An 18,689-nucleotide genomic window follows, 5' to 3' on the forward strand; every position below is an offset into this window, starting at 1 on the left:
ATATTGTTCAGCCCCAATTTCTATATATCTTTATACTCTTTTAATTGGCTGAACACACTCGACATTCAGATGTGGAGAAGGTCTGATAACACACACCTTGCCATGAAAACTGGCAGGAATACAAGGTGTTGCTTCTTGTTTATTACCCACTATTTGTCTTAACTTGGCACACTGCCACAGTGGGCAACATTATGACATGTCAAGACTAACATTATGGTTTATAATTCTGTCAACTGGACCTAGTACTGCCGAGTGGCATGATGCCAAATACTGAACATTCTGCTGCCACATGCTGTAAAAATCCAGGATTGTCTTTATGAAAGCAAACTATTCAGTAAATCACAGCCTAGCACACTGAGGGACTTCAAACATGACAAGATGGTTCACCTTATTAAGTGCTCTCAATAAAAATATCAGATAATTATTTCCTCATTCAACCATATCTGATCAATATCATAAAACACTGTGCATCCTTACTCCGTCAGGCACAATCTATAACCTCCAATGCTGTAAATGCATGAAAATCTCCAGACACAGTGGTACCTCCTTACATCTGAAAGGAGCCTATAGCACTGCCAGCACCAATGCACATAAATGCTGGGTGTGTATGGGCCGCTGCAGTCACGGCAGCAGCAGCAGTTAGAGGCTATATGCACCAAACCCACAGAACGATTGCTTTTACGGATGGATGCCAACAATCTAATTTCATGACCACAGGTCTCCAATTTTGGATTTCCATTTACATCGAAATTTTCGTTTTAAAAAAAAAATGTTTTTTATGGAATAGCTTACTAACAGACCGGCAGAGGATGCTTGACAGATACAGCTGAGGCTGGTGACACGTAAACCCTGGTAGATTAAGTCAAACGGCCCAACTCAGCCCCGCAAAGATGTTTCATTCTCTTTAAAGGACAGACGGTCCTGCCAAACTGCACTGAAAATCTCACTGTTTATGTGGAGGCTGTGATTAAGCAAATGCACGTTTTAACATATCATTAACACCCTTTTCTTGATCCTTGAGGGGTCCAGTCTCTAAGTCGGCGTGCATATATAAGTTAATCGTGCAGTGGCTTTTTGGGTTTCATCACTGATTAGCAAAACAGCAGTTCTCTGCCATATTCTGGAAATACACTTCAGCCCACATTGGACAGTGGGTCATATTGAAACTGGGGTGGGGACGCACAGCTAGTGGGGACGACAGTATCGTTACGGACCTGGGATGAGGAGCAAAATGACTTTAATACTTTACTACTCCTACAAGCTAATATTAAAATTAATTTAACAGTAGCTAATTTGTCTTATAATGCTGACTACAGCGAGTCCATAAAGACGAACGTACGTTAGGGTGGCGATAACCAGCGTTACAGCGGCACGATAATGGGAGTTGTAGCTTTAACAAGCTTCATCATAGCTATTGTGAACTAAGCACATATGTAGAAAAAGTACTAATCTTAAACCAAAGCAAGGGCATCGCATGGTTTAGATAATAACGTTAAATGGTGTGGTTGGTAAGGCTCAGTGTAATGTTTCTGTATAAGCTTCTTTTCCATAGCACATTAAAATTTGCTAGCCTTAAGCTACTCATTGGTTAGCCCTGGCTAGCAGCGGGCTAACAATTCATCTCACCTGCGAGAGGTTTTGTAAAAGCTCAGGGTCCAAACGCGGAAAATGGGATGTCAGTCTCAAAGGTGTTGTTTCCTCTTCGGATTAAAATCCGCAGAAACAGCTCGTCACATTCATTATTATCCATACGAGAGTCATTGAGCGGTGCCAGTAAACTGTACGACTGTACGGGTCTTTCTCTGGTGGTTAGCTTCCCCAGCGCCAGGCTAATAATAAATGGTTGGCTAGCTGGCCAGGCACCGATACGTCTGACGTTATTTTACTACAGGCAGCTAGCTTAACTAACTATTAGCTAGAGGTCGAAGCTGCTTGGTTCTGTAACTTCTTTCAAGTGGTGAGTGTCCGAATGCAGGCCGCTCCGCCTGCACGGAAGTTAAGAAGAAAACGACGAGAATCTACTCCCAAGAGAATTATGTGCTCTCCTCACACATCCATAATAATGGTGGCCTACACATCACCAGAGGCCGACATATTTGCCTGTACTACAAAACTCTGATGCCAGGGTCCAACAGTAGAATTGTCGCAAATGTAAAAAGCTCTGATTGGACGACAAGGTTGTCAATCAGGCCATAAGCGAATTGTTTTTGCTTCTTGCGCGCGCGCGCGCGCGCGCGCACGCGCACACACACACACACACACACAGTGAAAGTCATGATTGCACTAAATAGTGATTGCAATAGATGATAAAGCCATGGTAATATATTTTAATATATTTTATTGTCGCTTAGCATGGTTGGCACATAAGCTGTCTCTGACATGAGGTTTTAATCCTCTCATGTGACACACTGACACAGTAACGTATGTTTGTGTGTGTGTGTGTGTGTGTTTGTGTGTGTGTGTGTGTGTGTGTGTGTGTGTGTTTATTTGGGGACCAAGGCACAGTATAGTTAACACACACACACACACAATGGGGAGATTAAAATGACAGCAGGGGCTATGAGGATAAGCCCACACAACCAAGCTCCTCAGCAGCACACCCACACACAAACACACACACACACACACACACACACACACACACACTAAAACACACACACACACACACACACACATCCAGAATCCAGAATTCCATGTATGATTTTCTGGTGGCAGGATTTTAGATTTGTTATTATTTTGGAGATTTTGTTAGTGTGTGTGTGTGTGTGTGTGTGTGTGTGTGTGTGTGTGTGTGTGTGTGTGTGTGTGTGTGTGTGTGTGTGTGTGTGTGTTTACACATTTTTGTAACCTCTTTGGAACCTTTGCTGATATAAACACCGACCTTGTCGGGACCAGTAGTTCATAATCAGGTCCTGGCAGTCAATGCAATGTCCATGAATGTCTGTGTGTGTGTGTACTGAAGCCCCTTGGCAATTGGCATGTGAGTCCGTGAAAGACCCTGAACTAAAGGGACAATTATGGCATTGAAAATACAAAGGATGATTTTGTGATGACCCATTTTCTTTAGGGGGGGTCAAACAAAGAAAACTGATTTTCAACATGAGGTGGAGAGGCCTGCATTTCTTTAAGTTTCAATACACTATTCACCTATCCAAATAGAGTTATTGGTCACTGTAATTGTTCCTGCTGTTTTTACCTGTAGTTCTCTGGGCTCTTCTATTTCACTTGTGAGTGAATTCTTATTCTCCTTATTATTTACATAAGTGGAGGATCTATGGCTAGGAAATATGTGTAAACATAGCTTTGGTTTGTTATGTTCCCCCTCAATAGCTCTACAGTGTGGAAGCCAAGAAAGGCCATACTAACGATAAGGAGATAGGCTACTATCAGGAGAAAATGATTTCTTGTTACCCCGAGATAATGTTGGAAAGATATATTTACAGATTCAAATTCCCCGGTTCCACAAACGAAGCTACAACCTAGTTTTTATCAAAACGAGCTGGAGGAGTAACACTGATCTCTATGAGCAGCCAGCTGTGAGACAGTGCTCAGGGACCTTCTACAAAATGCAACATCAAAAACAGATATATTAGTTAATATTCAATAACTTCACTCTTATGCACTGTAGTGTCACAAAAATCATGTCACACATCAATGGTCTCCTGTTGGTTATATTACAATACTTAATGTGGAGTAACATGCTTTTTCCTAATTATAATAATTATAATAATACTAAAAAACAGATATTTAAAGGAGAGGAAGACCATGAGAGAGAAGAAGAGAGGTGCAGGGACAGAACCATGGATGTATTAACAGAATGTTTTCAAAAGTGAAATATGGAATCAAGAACAGAAAATACAATTTCATTTAATATTTCCAATGATTTTTAATTGTTTACATTTTTCCACAACAAATCAAAGCAAAATTGCAAATCAAGTCAGAAAACAAATAACACAATAATACTTATTTACAGTGGAAAATTATTTTCAGCCATCAGCCCCTTCAGTTTACAGAGATGATAAATATTTGTTATCTCTTACATTTGGTTTTAAAATTTATTTCATGACAAAACTTTAGCTCCCTCCTCAACATTGGTTCCGCTGTGGCCAGAAGGTCTGAATTATCTATCACAATAAAACACAATAAAATCAACAACACCTGTACAATGTGATGCAATCCAATACCATAGACATACAATAAATACTACCGTTCTGACGCCTATAATGTCCAATTAACTAAAGACTTAGTCACAATAATTTGTGTGGCCAGTATTTTTACTGAATTTGTATTATAGTAAGTTGTGTCTGCTGTATATTCTGTTTCGCTTGGACTCCAAACACATTTCCTACTACAATTGAAGGTCATGTTGGTCTGCCACAGTCTGGTACTCTGTGCATGTGCATCTCCCGATCCACACTCCATTCCAGTTGGAGGCAGTAAGGCACCACAACGTGTTTAGTCAACTGCTACCAAAATCAAGAAGTAGGAGTAGAAGCATGCTTATTAGGTAAAAAAAACACATCCCCCCAAGCCTCTGTGCTATTTCTAGCCAGGAGTTCAACACCTGTTGGCTCTTCAAGAAGATCCACAAATGTTAATAACGCCGGATCTCTTTGCACAAACTCTCCTCAAAACAAAAATCTGTTTTATTATCAGGAGCAAGCACAATTCAACAACGAATTTTGGGCTGCACTCAGAAGTCGGCATATGGGTCCACGTGGACTCTGGCGGACATGGGCAGATGACGACAGTTAGGTCATGCGCATCAAAGCGGACCCTCTCAGGAATACAGACACAGAAAATATGAATTGGCCTTTAAACATCAAGACGTCGAACCGAGGCACTTCTTGAAAAGCATAGATGTAATGTCACACACACAAACACACATTTCAGCTATTTTAAAATATCATTATGTAATCATAATCACTGTACAAATCTTATCATTAAGCTATTAAGACGGTACAAGCTCCTTGTTTACAGAACTCACTAGAAGCCATGTTGTGCTCTCAGCATGCAGGCATCACAACAATACATCTTTATTCATCATCTCTTGCTGCTGCATTCCAGTGCTTCTTGAATTACAAGAGTAAAAAAAAGCAGCTTTAGTTGTTAGGTACAATAATATCAAATCTTTTTTTGTTGACTTTTACTTGACTAAAACAAGGACTACAAAATGACTTTTAAATGATCCAAATCAATATGATTTTTTTTTTATTGGAAAAGCACCTGCACCCGAAAGTCTTACTACATTCTGATTCTCTGTCATTTATTACTGAGGTCACTTGCTGTGGAATCAGCTTCTCCTCCTCCTCGTTTTGGTCCTCCTAATGGTGCAGTCAGACAACAGTCCACTTCCCTTTCATGTCAATGTGAAATGGGGTGGAGACTTGTTGGCTTCTGGTTTAAAATTGTCCAGCCTGCAGCAATCAATCTGGTTGAACTTTGGCCTGTAATATTGAACCTGAGAGATGGGTGGGACTGACCTTTCATTCTTACACTGGGAAAAGTGAATGTGTCTCTGTTTCACACTGACATGAGAGGGAAACAATTTTTGGCCCAAATGCACCATGACAGAGCTTTGATTAATAAAATATCCACAGATTGTGATGTTATGTCAAACCAGCAAAAGAAGAAACAACTGACAGACACTCACTTTGGATACTTACTGGAAATGACGGTTGATGCTTTTACCTCACGTTTTGAGCGCAAGGTTGACGCAATTGACACAGATTTCACGGCACACACGTCTCTTTTCATGCAATAATAAAAATCAAGTCATGAAAGTCATGAAATAGCCGCCTAAAATAACTTTTGTTAGGTGATGCAAAGATGTTGTACAACACCAAGATAACCAACTGCTTGTGTGAAGGTGGGTGAAGTGAACAATCTTGTCATTTCTACAAATTTGTCACTCAACACGGTGGTTCTTCAATTGTGTCACCAAACTGGGCGGGCAGCTGAATCCTGACACAGGTACCTAAAGGATTTTACTGGCAGACTGCTTGTTCAATGCCTTTCAATCATTTCATCTGACGAAGACCTCTGTGTGGTTGTGCTACTACTAGCTAGCAAGCTAACATTAATTCCATCCATCCAACATCAGACTGATGAACTTTCTACTTTAAATCCATGTTAAAGCCAAGGCACCTCTTATTTTATTTTGACTAATTATTGCAGCAGAGGCTGGGAACATTTGCATGTAAATATCAACTGACCCTGTGCTGAATTTGACACTGACACATTCAAAAATGAAAAGACTGAATCAGTCAGAGCTCATCTTTGGGCACGGAAGAGTTTTCAAATTTCTAATGTGTGTTTCTAATGTGTCAAGGTGTTGGTAGGTGGATTTTAAAAATTCTGGACAAAGCCAGGATTGCAGTTTTCCCCTGCTTTCAGTTTTTATGCTAAACTAAGCTAAGCCAAGCTAATTGGCTACATACAAATTAACACAGAGACATGAGAGTGGTATCAATCTTCTATCAATCATCTAAATCTCAACCAGGTAATAAATAGTATTTCTAACTATAATGCCCACTGGGTGATTATTTGTAATGCTCCCTGAAGGTTGTTTAGGTAGCTTGTTGCTTTGCTAGTGCTCTATATTCAGCAAGTAGCTTTATGAAGTGTAGAAACTACCAAGGGAAGTTATCAGATATACTGTACATTGACATATATATATATATATATATACATATATATATATATGTACTGTATATATATATGGTATGTCAGATATGGAAGCACAGAGTGGGTGTAGTTGCTCATTACATTTAGGCCTGCTATCTTTACATCACAACTTAAGCATTACTTCTATTTACATTTGTAATCACTTGTTACTTGCTCACTTGGGGTAACAAATGATGTTTCTGTAACTGGTAGTAATTAACCTTGAATTGTGTTGCTATGTTAAAATAACTTCAAATTGTGGTCATAACAGTAGTATGTAGTATGCGTACACTTGCTCTTTTGGCTGGCATTTTGCTGTTTACGATGATGGATTACTCAGCAAAAGTTTCAAGCACATTCCCTGATCTACAAAGTTGAGTTATGCTTTGAAAAATGGCTGAAAATACTCTAAAGCTACTGTATGTAGTTAAAAGGAAATAGGATAAAACATGCAGTAAAACACTGATATGGTCCTTGAAATTTTATGTTGGTTTGCTCGGGTCAAAGGTTTGGGGACTGGAACTTTTCCCAGTATGCAGTGCACTAGTCCATCAAGCATATATTTTTTAAATCTTATTTATGGTGTTAGTGGAGAAGCTCCCATAAACAGGGAATCAACATGTAAACTCGCTAACCACTGAGCCACCTTTACATGACGGAGACTAGTGAAAAGACTGTTTTCTAAAGGAGAGGCCTGACCTCAGGGTTAGAAATGTAACTTGTATTCTGTATTCATAAACTACTGAACAGAAATTACAAAAAAATGTAATATAAATTGATCATTTCACTTGAATAATCTATAATCTTAAACACTGTGCCCGTTTGGTGTGTATCCATTAGCTGCGTGCCCATTGGCTTGGCTCTTATCAGTTCCACTAGCTGATTGGTTTAGAGGAGCATTCTCTTTGTCGTGGCTGGCAGCCAGCCTATCACGTGCTGCCTTTGCCCTGATCAGGTTTCTGCGGTGATAGAACAGATAGCCCGGCAACAGGAAGCCAGCCAGGGAGAAGATGAGAAGGCCCAAATTGATCTGTTGTAAGGAGAAACATGTCAGTGCATGTTGCTGTATGTATTTACATACTCTTGACCTCACTTTGATTGATTGTGTGTGTGTTTTCTACCCAGTAAGGATCTCCACGGAAGTGTCCCAACATTAGTATGAAGAGTGGCTGTTGGAGCAAGGCGAAAGCAGCACTGATCATTGACTGCATGCCTGTTAGCGTCCCAAAGTGGTTGGCTGGATATCTAGAGAGAAAGACAAAGAATGTCAAAGAATTTTTCCAGTCACTGTCAAATATAAATATATTATATGAACAACACACGAGACTTAAACTGCATATGTTAATGACGGATACATCTAATTCGGACCAAACCCAAATGTGTGCTGCACAGTGTGTGGAAACAGCATGATGTCATCACTGGCTGGTAGTCCAAGCAAGATTCTTTGCTTAGGTGCAGTCACTCTTTACGCCCCAACCATGTCTTGCTTGTTAAAGCTCCATATAGTCTAAAGGTAGATGTCCATGTGTTGTTTGATTATAAAGCAGGTCTAGGCTCTATATTATTACTGTGAAAGTATCAAAGTGCTCAGTCCACAGAGAAATGCACACAGCCTGTATTCAGAAACTGAGCCTTAAAACTAGCCGTCAGCTGACTTCTGGAAATTAGTGATGTCACAACAAAGCAGTCACCAAGTCCTGTCCACCTGGACCCACCATCCAGCCTTGTAGGATTTGGTTTCTCTGAGTGTTTACCTGAAATCTGCTATATTTTTATTGGATCACTCAGAAAACAGTCAGCCAATCAGAAGAGAGGCTCAGAGCCTCCTCTCTTCTGACTGGCTCACTGACCTGTTGTTACTAGAGCTCCAGAGAGAAGCCTGAGAGAGGCGATGTAAAACTACATTGAGATGGTTTTTGGTTCTCAAAACAACAAATACAGTATATCTTCTTATGGATCAACACTTCAAATAAAACACAGAAAAGGGAAGGAAATTTGGAGCTTTAAAGCAGCACTACTGTTCATGAGCTTTGGTTGGCCCGGATGAATTACGTTATGGTTTTAAAACGGTATGCCCATTTACACATCTAGCTGACTTAGAGCAACATTAGCATTCATTTGGAGTCACATTCCTGATGATCTGATGAATATATGTCCAGTATTCAACTTGTTTTAGCTCCGTTTTGGTCTCCACCAGCTCCTGAGAAAAATATCTAGTTCTACAGTAAATGCTTATCAAATATTTGAAAGTGCTGAGAATGAACCAAATCAGTAAAGTGTCAGGTCCATAAAACCAAAACAATGAACTGAAAGACACTAAAAAGCTCCACAGAGCTGAGAGGAATCAGGTGATAATAATCTGTGGGTCTCTCACTACAAATGACACATTTCACATTATACACAGTCATTTGAGACCCATTGTTAATACAAACACATTGATTAGAGCAGCTTGTCAGTGGCAGTACTTACACAGCAGCGTAGAGGCCTCCACAGCAGGAGTGGATAAATCCTCTCACTATAGTATGTAGAACAAATGACACCACCTGACAAAGAAAGACACAACAGACACACACAGATTCAAAGATCATCATGTGCGTCACTGTGTGTGTTTCTGTGTGTGTAAATTTACATGCACTGGTCTTCATACTGTATTCACACACATGGTAAGTTTGATCATTGGGATTCTGAGCAGTATTTTTCTAACCTGAAGGGGCAGGTTGTCAATCAAGGAAACTATTCCAAAGGTGACCAATAGGAGGTTGGTGAAGACGAAAGCCCTCATGGCATTGGTCACTTTCTGGACTTTTCTGTCTCCCTTTGGGGGATCTGATTGGCTGAAGGGGACAAATGTCAAATATCAAAGAGGCATATTGCTAAGGAAGAGGTGTGGATATTACAGATAAGTCCCAGATGCGGGAGTATGACAGTGTGCTGTTATCTAGTCCCTCCAGAAAGTTGCAATGTCTCAATAATTAATGCAAATTCAACTATCCCCGTGAATTCTGTGCGACCTTGGATTTTTGTCCAATCACCACAACTTTTCCGCAAATTTGATCAAACATCCTCAAAGTTTCCCTCGAGTGGCACCAATCACAGCAGTCCCTGATCAAAACCTTGATGTATGTCACCAAACTCACTTCCTTATTTCTGGTTTTGAAGCATGTTGTGAAGCTGCAGATATGTGTGACATGAACGTCTCACATTTACCAACAAACATCACTGTTAAAGACATGTTTTACATAAAAAGGTTAAATAGTTTTGTACTACTGTAACACTGTGGTGGAACCACAGGTGTAGAGCTGCCGGAACCACTGGAAGGACGCTCCACTACTTTTATTATCCAGATGAAATAAAATATCTACAGTCACATGATCCGGTTGATATTTATCTACATTTTAAGAGCTTGAAGATCCAATCATCACTAAAGAGTCTATTATGTAAAGATCTGACAAAAACTAATGATCAAAGTTCTCATACTTACATTTAAGATGTATTGATTTATTTCCAAACATCAATCACGCATCAAGTAACATTCAAGAAAACATTCCACCTTAAAAGATGGCAGTAGCTGCCAGTAGCCTCTGAGCTGCTCAGTGAATTAAATAGTTAATTAGTAAAGATAAAAAGACAGAAAACAGCCTTTCATTTATCATTCACTCTGATCTAACTGTTTGATAGGCAGAAATCGTGGGGCGGGGTATAAAATTACTATACACATGTAAAAAGTTCTACGTTAAAAATTCATAAATTCATGAGGTTTTTATAAAGATCAGCTCTACCTGTGATTAAGGCAGAGCAGAGGAGAGGAATCGCTTGTTTCTAAAAGATGTAAAATCATCTAAAAACATTGCAACATGCATCACAACAAAATCAGGTATTTTAGTCGCAACAATCCCAAAAAAAGTATGTGAAATCCTGGAGGGACTGGTTATCATGAAGACTGGACTGACTCTCTATATATCGTCAGCAACCAATAACTCTTTCACTTAAGTTTCTAGATCCTATGTGTTGAAACCTTCCAAACCCACTACAGTGAGTGTCAGGCTGTCTGCTGTACAACAACGTGTGAATGTAGCAACACATTACCCAAACCTAAAGAGAGGCTAATGAACCCCTTAATACCTTTTCTCTATTTGTGTGTTTGTGTTTTCCTCTTCACACTCCTTCATTCTCCAGTCCATGATGTAGCCAATCAAAGGACAAGTCAATAGACAAAGCAGCTGCATTGTACCAAAGATAGATGAGTAGAAACCAACTGGGGAGGACATGCAGAGACAGAGTGAAGTCAATAGAAATGAATGGAGAGTGAGAGACGGACAGATGTCAGGTAGATAGATGCCAGGGCCGTAGCCATAACTCATGAGTTGAGTCCCAGTGGGTAGTATTCACAAAGAGCCCACCCACTGAGCGTCTTGACTCTTACCTTGTTCCTCCACCTCCATTTTCATCTCTTCTGAGGCTGGAGGAGAGAAAAGCTGCAGGTCAGGGATTCCCACAGATGGGTTAACACAAATTCCAATGAAATGTTTGAATGTAATTCACAACATTAATGGTCAGTTCAGTCACTTTTGACCCAGCTTTTTTTCACAGTGTTGATATCCAGGGCCTGTATTCACAAAGCATTTTATGTTACCACTAAGAGTTCTCCTAAGTCAGAGAGGTTTTTAACTAAAAGTTTAGTTTTCACCTCCTCGTCTTGTGATGGTGCAATAATTTTGACATGCGTTCCATCTATAGCACCGACCACAGCGGGTAGACTGACCGTGAAGCTTCTTTATTTCTCTGTAGTTGTTGAACATCTAATAGAAATTGTATGAATTGTGTTATGATGTCGGGTCAAAGCGCATTTATTGTTCGGTGAATAGATCAGCTTTTCTCTGTTGTCAAGTAGCGCAGCGTCGCCAAACACTTAATTTCTGCACATCCTTCACAAACTCCACAACGATCATTATTCCCTCATGATTGAATCATATCTTTTAATTAATTCAGCATCATGTTAGGTTTCCAGAACACTGTGAAGTTTCTGAGTGATTTGGCCTTAGTAAGTTAGGAGTCCTCTCCACTACTTCTAACTTCTCTGACTTCGGAGCTACTTTTAGCACTAAGTGGCTTTGTGAATTACTCTTAGTCAAAAAAATGAGGAGTCATAAAGTTAGGGCTGACACCCCATTGTTTTTGGAAGTTTCTCCTAAATCGGAAAGTTAGGAGCTACTTTTAGCCTTAAGATGCTTCGTGAATACAAGCCCAGAGCTCTTGTCACAGCTTTAGAACTTAAAAGCCTTAAAAAAGAAGTTGTACAAGTTATCATTCTTACGGTGGGCCTTGCCGTGGGTGACCAGAAACTCCAGCATCTTGTTCATGGCACCCATGAAAAAGATCAGCCTCAGCTGGGTCATTGCCATGGTGATGAGACTCCACAGAAAGATGGGAGAGCACACAGAATGACAGAGCGGCACTGAGCCTGAACAGGGAGAGAGAGAAAGAGCTTGTGTGTGAAAGTCATAGACTGTACATAAAAATGGTCCAATGGAAGAGCAGTTTTGAAGCTCACAGTGAGCTGCTCCACTGTCACCATCTTGGGGGTTTCTGACTCCGCCCCTAATTCCTAGCTATTTCAAAAATGGACAAAGAGATGGGGCGTGTGTGACTCCAGGCTAACTGCAGTGTCATAGAGTGCTAAATGCTTCACAGGCTTTTCCACCCTGATAAATAGAAAAAACAGGATAAAAACCTACATTTGTTGTTTCATACAAATATATAAACATAAATACAACACAGATGTAATGTTAATCTTACTCTGGCCAGTGCTTTGGGAATCTGTCTGCTCGGGGTTTGACTTCTTAGCCCCCATTGTGTCTTCCATTGTGGTCACATGATTGATGTACCTGTCTCCAGTCATCTTGTCCTCTGTCACAACTCCACTCAGCTTCACCTTTTTACTACCGAGAAAAGAGAAGGAGATTTCTTTAGAATGACATCTAAAGTAACCCCAGAACTTGAACCTGATGGTGACAGTGGGCAAGGACAGAATTATCCGCTGGGTGTGTTGTGTTGTGTTATATTTATGATTAATGAACAAAAGTTTCAAAAGTCATGGTGCTTCCAACATGGAAAAGGGATTCTTTAGTAAACTGTGATCTGCTCTTTTTCCCTGGAATCTGGCATCTTTACACGGGTCCAATCCAGTTAGTGACACAACTGTGACAAACAGTCGTTTTAAGAGCCATAAGGCTAGTGTACAATATGTGTCTGTATGTGCCACTGACATACAATATAAGAACTTGTATGTCAGTCATTCTGTACGATATACGATATACGATAGAAATGGATTTCAGTTGTTGTGTGTTGGTCACATAATGAGCTCAGTCTAATATAGCTACAGTCACTATGTGTAGAATATTAATGTGATTATGGCATCTTTCAGATCACTCTGACTCCCTAAGTCAGATCTGTGTGGGGAGGGGGTAAAGAGGGTCTTTTTTGAATGTCTGTCGCTGACTGACTGACTGATGAAGTTGCACCATTGGTCAGCAAGTGTTGGCGTTTCCCCATTGGCCGTTGCTCTTCCAAAATAAATTGGTGCAGTTTCTATTTTGTCATCAGTGTCACTGTTTGTTGCTACAGTTCACTGACTTTTCAGACCCTTTAATGACTTTTTTTCCAAACAGCACCTAGCGACAAATCTACTGACTTTTCAGACAAACCTCAGCTACTTCTCGGAGAAGAGTGTCTCCAGTGCTGCTCCACAAGTGCAAGGTCAGGCTTTCCTTCCACCTCTCTATTCTGCTCATTCAATTAACTTCCCAACAGCTGATGTGAATGATCTTCTACCTCTCTCTCTGAGTGATCATTACACAGTAAATCCAGCTGAAATCACAGCTCAGTCTTTGATGTGTTTTATGATGTCGTCAGACAATGTCGTGGTTATAAAATCAGGATTTCAGTAGCAGCTTGGAGGTGACTGCGGATTAACATATAGTCTTAATGGACCACGTATCAGACAGTGTTTCAAACTTGTTCAGTTGTCATGACAACAGAAAAACATGTCAATGAGAACAGCATTATTGTGAATTCAGCTGCATTAAAATATTGTATATATGAGTGGAAAGGAGAAGAAAAGAGAACAGATAAAGAGCGGAAACCAGCTAACACTAGACTAAATGTAGATATGATGCAATGACATCATGAATAAGCTAATTAGTGTACTAACACCTTGCAACTCAGCTGTTTACAGCGGTTCCACAACAGTTTTCAATTACGTCCTCAATTTCACATATTGAACATACACGGTCCAGACCTGTACCAGGTTTGGACCTGGTCTTGTTGATACCAACACATAGTTACATTCATATTCACAATATACAACACAGTGGCTTTAAAGCTACACTGATAAATATTCTAATATCAACAAAGGATCTAATGTGATGTGTGTAACTGTCATCAACTCTGTTGTCTCACTCAGCTCTACAAGCATTTAGCTCTGGTGTATGTCCAGTGTACTGACATGTATCTGATGTCCTCAGGTGCAGGGAAGGACTCAGCAGGCCAGTTTAGGAAGCAGTTGAGGAAGACCATGCAGGCCATACCGGACCAAACCCACATGATGATGCGGAACGACACACCAAGGTCGTAAATCACCTGTAGTAGTAAGACAGGGAGGAAGAGGAGGGTTTGGATGGGAGGAAGTTTAGAACAGTTCAGGAGAGGGAAGAATGAGGGTGGAGACGAACAGAAGAAAAAAGTATTTAAAAAACCGTCAACATCTCAGTAACACCTTGACTGAACTTCAGATTTGGTACAAATGTCCATTTGGACTCAAGGATGAAGTGATTTGAGTTTTCTGGGCAAAGGTCAAAGGTCAAGTTCAGTGTGACCTCAAAAAACCTTTTAGCCATTACTCAAGACTTCACACAGCAATTATGACAAAATGTCACACAAATGGTTCATATTTAAATGAACTATTTGTTCACCATAAACAGGGATGTAACCTGGAACTAGTCTAAGTGGAGGAGGGATACAACCACAAGTGATTCTAATTTATCTTTATACAATTATATAAAACTTCTTTCACTCTGTCAACTGTTCACAGTCCTTCAGCTGCTTTTTTCACAGTGGATTAATCTTCCAGCTCTCAGCTATCACATGTTTTCTCCAGAAAACTATCTTTTGTAATTGAGTCACTGAACATTGTATCATGTAATAACAACAATCCTAAATAAGTATATTTTGTGATGATTGTGTTAGAGAGAAAGACAGAGAGAGAGCACCTTGACACCAGGGAAGGTGACGGCTGAAGAAGCGTAGGAGCCGATCATCAAGGAGAGGATGGTTGATCGAACATTCCCAAACATGTTGGGCAGCTGGAGAGGAGAAAGATTAAAGATTAATAAATTAACCATGGGATGTGAGTAAACGTGAAAAAACACTTACAGTAAAGGTATTCATCAGCTGTGTTTCAGTTCAATGATCTTCGAGTTCAACGTATATTTTTTGGACATTTTTATGAAATAACACAAAACAGACTAAAATAAATGTCATTAGAAAAATAATGTACATTACAGTGATTTAAATGCACTTTAAGAACTTAACCAGCAGGTGGTGCTGTGTGTACGTGTATACAAGCTTTTCAGCTGAGGGGTGTAAGAAGATGATTAACACACACACACACACACACACACACACACGCACACACAGCCCTCATGTAATTGTCAGCCAAATTTCTGTCATGACAACTTGGCGTGTGTGTGTGTGAACATTCTCTGGCCATGCAGATGGTTAAGGTTAGGAGTGTGTGTGTGTGTGTGTGTGTGTGTGTGTGTGTGTGTGTGTGTGTGTGTTCGTGTGTGTTGTGTGTGTGTGTGTGTGTGTGTGTGTGTGCGTGCGTGTGTGTGCGTGTGTGTGCGTGTGTGTGTGCGTGTGTGTGTGTGTGTCTGTGTATGTGTTTCTACAGACTCACTCTAACTATAGATGCAGCTGGAGCTCTGCCAGTCACACAGCTTACTGCACGTGGCTCTGTTCACGCTCAGTTTAAACTCACTGCTCCGACAAAGTCACCTACAGTATTTCCCAGTTCATAACTGTTCATAACTAGTATGAACTGGTGCCACAAACAGTTTTGTTGTTTTTTGTTTTTTTTTGTTTTTTGAAAATCAAATAATTTTTGAAATGTATTATATGATGCAGAATTTGACTTATTTTGCCTTTGTTTTGTTTTGTTTTCTTATTTAGTTATTCTTTAATATTTTGTCTATGTTGTCAAGCTTGATTGATTCTGTAATGTTATTGTTTAGTGTAACTTAGTGTGTTATGTTTGACCTGTGTTATATGTTTTGTCTTCTAGTTATTTATGTCATATTTTTGTCCAATTTAAAAAAGAAAACAGAATCATAAGTAGCTGTACAAGTAGAACTGCTGCCACATTATTGTAAAATAAAACAAAGAGAACACAAAAAAGCCCCAAGGTTATATTGTGTACACTGCTGTTTGTCACCTCTGACATGTTCTACATTCAGTGGATAAAAACTTTCCTGGTGTGGAACTGAGTCCATGTTCAGGCAAAATCACATTTACTGAAACTGTTTCTGTCAAACATTGCATCAGCAAAAAGAAAGAAAAACCTCTGGTCATCTGACCTTCTGTTGATCTGTTCAGTCTGTCTGTGGATCTGTTTCATTCAGCCAAGGTCAGAGTTCAAGACACAACAAATCTGATCTGTCTACGACTGATGGAGGCATTCTGATTAATTACATAGTTATTGCTCTGTTCTCTACTGTTTATGGTTATACTGACTTTCATGAGACATTGAAAGTAGTTTATTTGCTGTAATGGAGGCGAGGCTCAGTGTATTGAAAGCGCTTCTCCTCTTCCCTGCAGTTCCCGAGCAGCCGGGAAACCAGTGGTGGAAATATCATCAGTCAGTCAGTCAGTCAGTCAGTCAGTCAGTCAGTCAGTCAGTCAGGGACTTTCCAGCGTAAAGGGCTGGCCCCACTGTTGCGGTCCAGCCAAACAGTGCTCTGAGGTGGTATTATTTGGCCTTTGTATTGTTTGGGGTCAGATGTGGGCTGCTAACAATTGTGAGATTTTCAAGTGGGTCATGAGATGGAAAAGGTTTTGGAACCACAGAGTTCGCTGGTGTCTAATGTCACATGTACTGTAAGAGCACAACAAAAAAAAAATTAAGGTCTTAAAACTTGGTTTTGACAATAGACATGGCTACAATAATACAGAACAATTAGTTGATATTGTACTTTAGGGCAAATCTAATCACAATGTCAAATGTTCTTGGTTGCAGGTTCCAGTTGTTTGGTTTTTATTTTTTTTTTATTAATACATAATTATATTATTGTATTTTATGTTTCAGGTGTTTTTTTGAATAATATGGTATATGGCAGGAAATATCACAATATCTTGTTCTTTGCCATCCCTAAAGCGATAACTCGGATTATTTCATGTGTGGTTGTGTGATGCCCGGAACACGCTGCCTGCGTTGCATGTACGTGGCGGCTGCTGGTCACTGCTACAGTCAACCCTAACTATATTTATATATCTGTGAAATTCTAACCACTTTGTCTTGTCGTCAAACAGCCCTTTACTTTGGAACTACATTTTCTCAACTGCTGCACACCTCTAATAATACAGTGCGCTGTTGGTGCACTTTTGCATAGGAATACAGTAGTGCAACACTTGAGAAAATATAGTTCCAAAGGAAATGGCTGTTTGATGGCAGATAAAGCAGTGAAAATATTCAAAATAATGTGAACACTTCAACTGATATAAGCTTTCTTCTGTGGGCATTTTTTAAAAAGAGGCTAAAACACATTTTTTTGCAGATGACCCTGTCAACAGCGGCTCATCACTGAGCTCCCACTGCTTCTCTAAACTGAGAGCTGATCTTTATCTACTGCAGGTAAAACACTGACAATTGATCAGTACGTCTTTCCAACTCTCTCTCCACACTTTATCAGCTTCACAACAACAAAACTACCTGTCTCTAAGTCACATGCGTCGCTAAACTAACCCATCAGAAGCTAGAAGGACTTAGACTGAGGTAATTACAATGAAAACTATATAGAGATGGATTCAGGAGGTTTCCATAACTCTTTTAAAAAAGATGCAGAAGTAAATATTTGATCTTGTAAATATGTAAATAACAACTGTGCAAACATACTTATGTAAATAGTAACTTTGTGTGCATAAATGTGTAAATAATTAACTGTATAAACACTGTTGATATACTGTATATTTTAGTAAATAAACAAGTATCATCTAAACCTTACAGTAGCAGTAGATGTAGAATTTATATTGTACCAAATACAAATATTACCAGTGTGTTTGTCTTTCAGGTTTAACTAACATCAAAACTCTCTGCTCTGACTCTCTCTCTCTCCTCCATGTTTCCATGTTGTTAGTTTTGCCTCCACCTCTGTTTTTCCATTCTTATCTGCCCTCCCCTCTGTTCCATCTCTTTCCATTAACTGTTCCATCTATTCTTGACTTCACCTCTGAAAGCCTGCCTCGTATCCTTCTGTCTGTCTACTGTCTACTGCTCCTGTAGTTTGAGGTACGACAATCTGGTCAACAGATGTTATCATACTAAACTAAGACGGTCAAGACAGCATTGTCACAGTGAGCAGGATCTCAGTACACTTGTCTTGTTAAAGGTTTAATAAGGACATTACTGAGCTCTGATCAGAGATTTAAACCTTTAAAGTCTGTTGTATGTAGGAAGATTACAGAACACTGGCAGTTCTGGTCAGTTCATTATAGTACAAACTGCCTTATCAAAGTTGACACAGCACAAAAATTATTGGCAGCTAGTTAAGTTAGCTGGGAATGTACAATGTTTACGTCAGGTAGTTTTATCAACAAGGTAAAACACACACACACACACACACACACGCACACACACACACACACCAGGAATGGCCAAAATGACAATGTCAAGTCCAGGACACAGTCTACGTCAGGAAGTGGGAGGAGGAGGAGAGAGAGAGATGGGGTTGGCAGGGGGACAGGGCTGTGGG

At 39.9% G+C, this 18,689-nt stretch overlaps 2 protein-coding genes across 2 annotated transcripts in view; both read right to left on the minus strand.

Annotated features, from left to right (window-relative positions):
- LOC111230455 (palmitoyltransferase ZDHHC5-like) overlaps nt 1–2,088 on the minus strand; it is a 35,177-nt gene extending 33,089 nt beyond the window's left edge. The window contains exon 1 of the mRNA XM_022757201.1: nt 1,627–2,088. The gene's annotated coding sequence lies outside the window, so the exon portion shown is untranslated. The remainder of the gene's footprint in view (nt 1–1,626) is intronic.
- Nucleotides 2,089–3,883: 1,795 nt separating this feature from the next.
- LOC111230454 (large neutral amino acids transporter small subunit 3-like) overlaps nt 3,884–18,689 on the minus strand; it is a 31,019-nt gene continuing 16,213 nt past the window's right edge. Inside the window, exons 6-15 of the mRNA XM_022757200.1 lie at nt 14,934–15,026; nt 14,171–14,304; nt 12,463–12,605; nt 11,981–12,127; nt 11,090–11,125; nt 10,789–10,921; nt 9,371–9,500; nt 9,136–9,209; nt 7,788–7,911; nt 3,884–7,696 (exon numbers count right to left, since the gene is read on the minus strand). Of these exons, the coding sequence (XP_022612921.1) occupies nt 7,472–7,696; nt 7,788–7,911; nt 9,136–9,209; nt 9,371–9,500; nt 10,789–10,921; nt 11,090–11,125; nt 11,981–12,127; nt 12,463–12,605; nt 14,171–14,304; nt 14,934–15,026 (1,239 nt within the window). The 3' untranslated portion in view covers nt 3,884–7,471. The remainder of the gene's footprint in view (nt 7,697–7,787; nt 7,912–9,135; nt 9,210–9,370; nt 9,501–10,788; nt 10,922–11,089; nt 11,126–11,980; nt 12,128–12,462; nt 12,606–14,170; nt 14,305–14,933; nt 15,027–18,689) is intronic.

Source organism: Seriola dumerili, unplaced genomic scaffold, assembly GCF_002260705.1.
Source record: "Seriola dumerili isolate Sdu_G_001 unplaced genomic scaffold, Sdu_1.0 BDQW01000267.1, whole genome shotgun sequence".
NCBI classification, from domain to species: domain Eukaryota; kingdom Metazoa; phylum Chordata; class Actinopteri; order Carangiformes; family Carangidae; genus Seriola; species Seriola dumerili.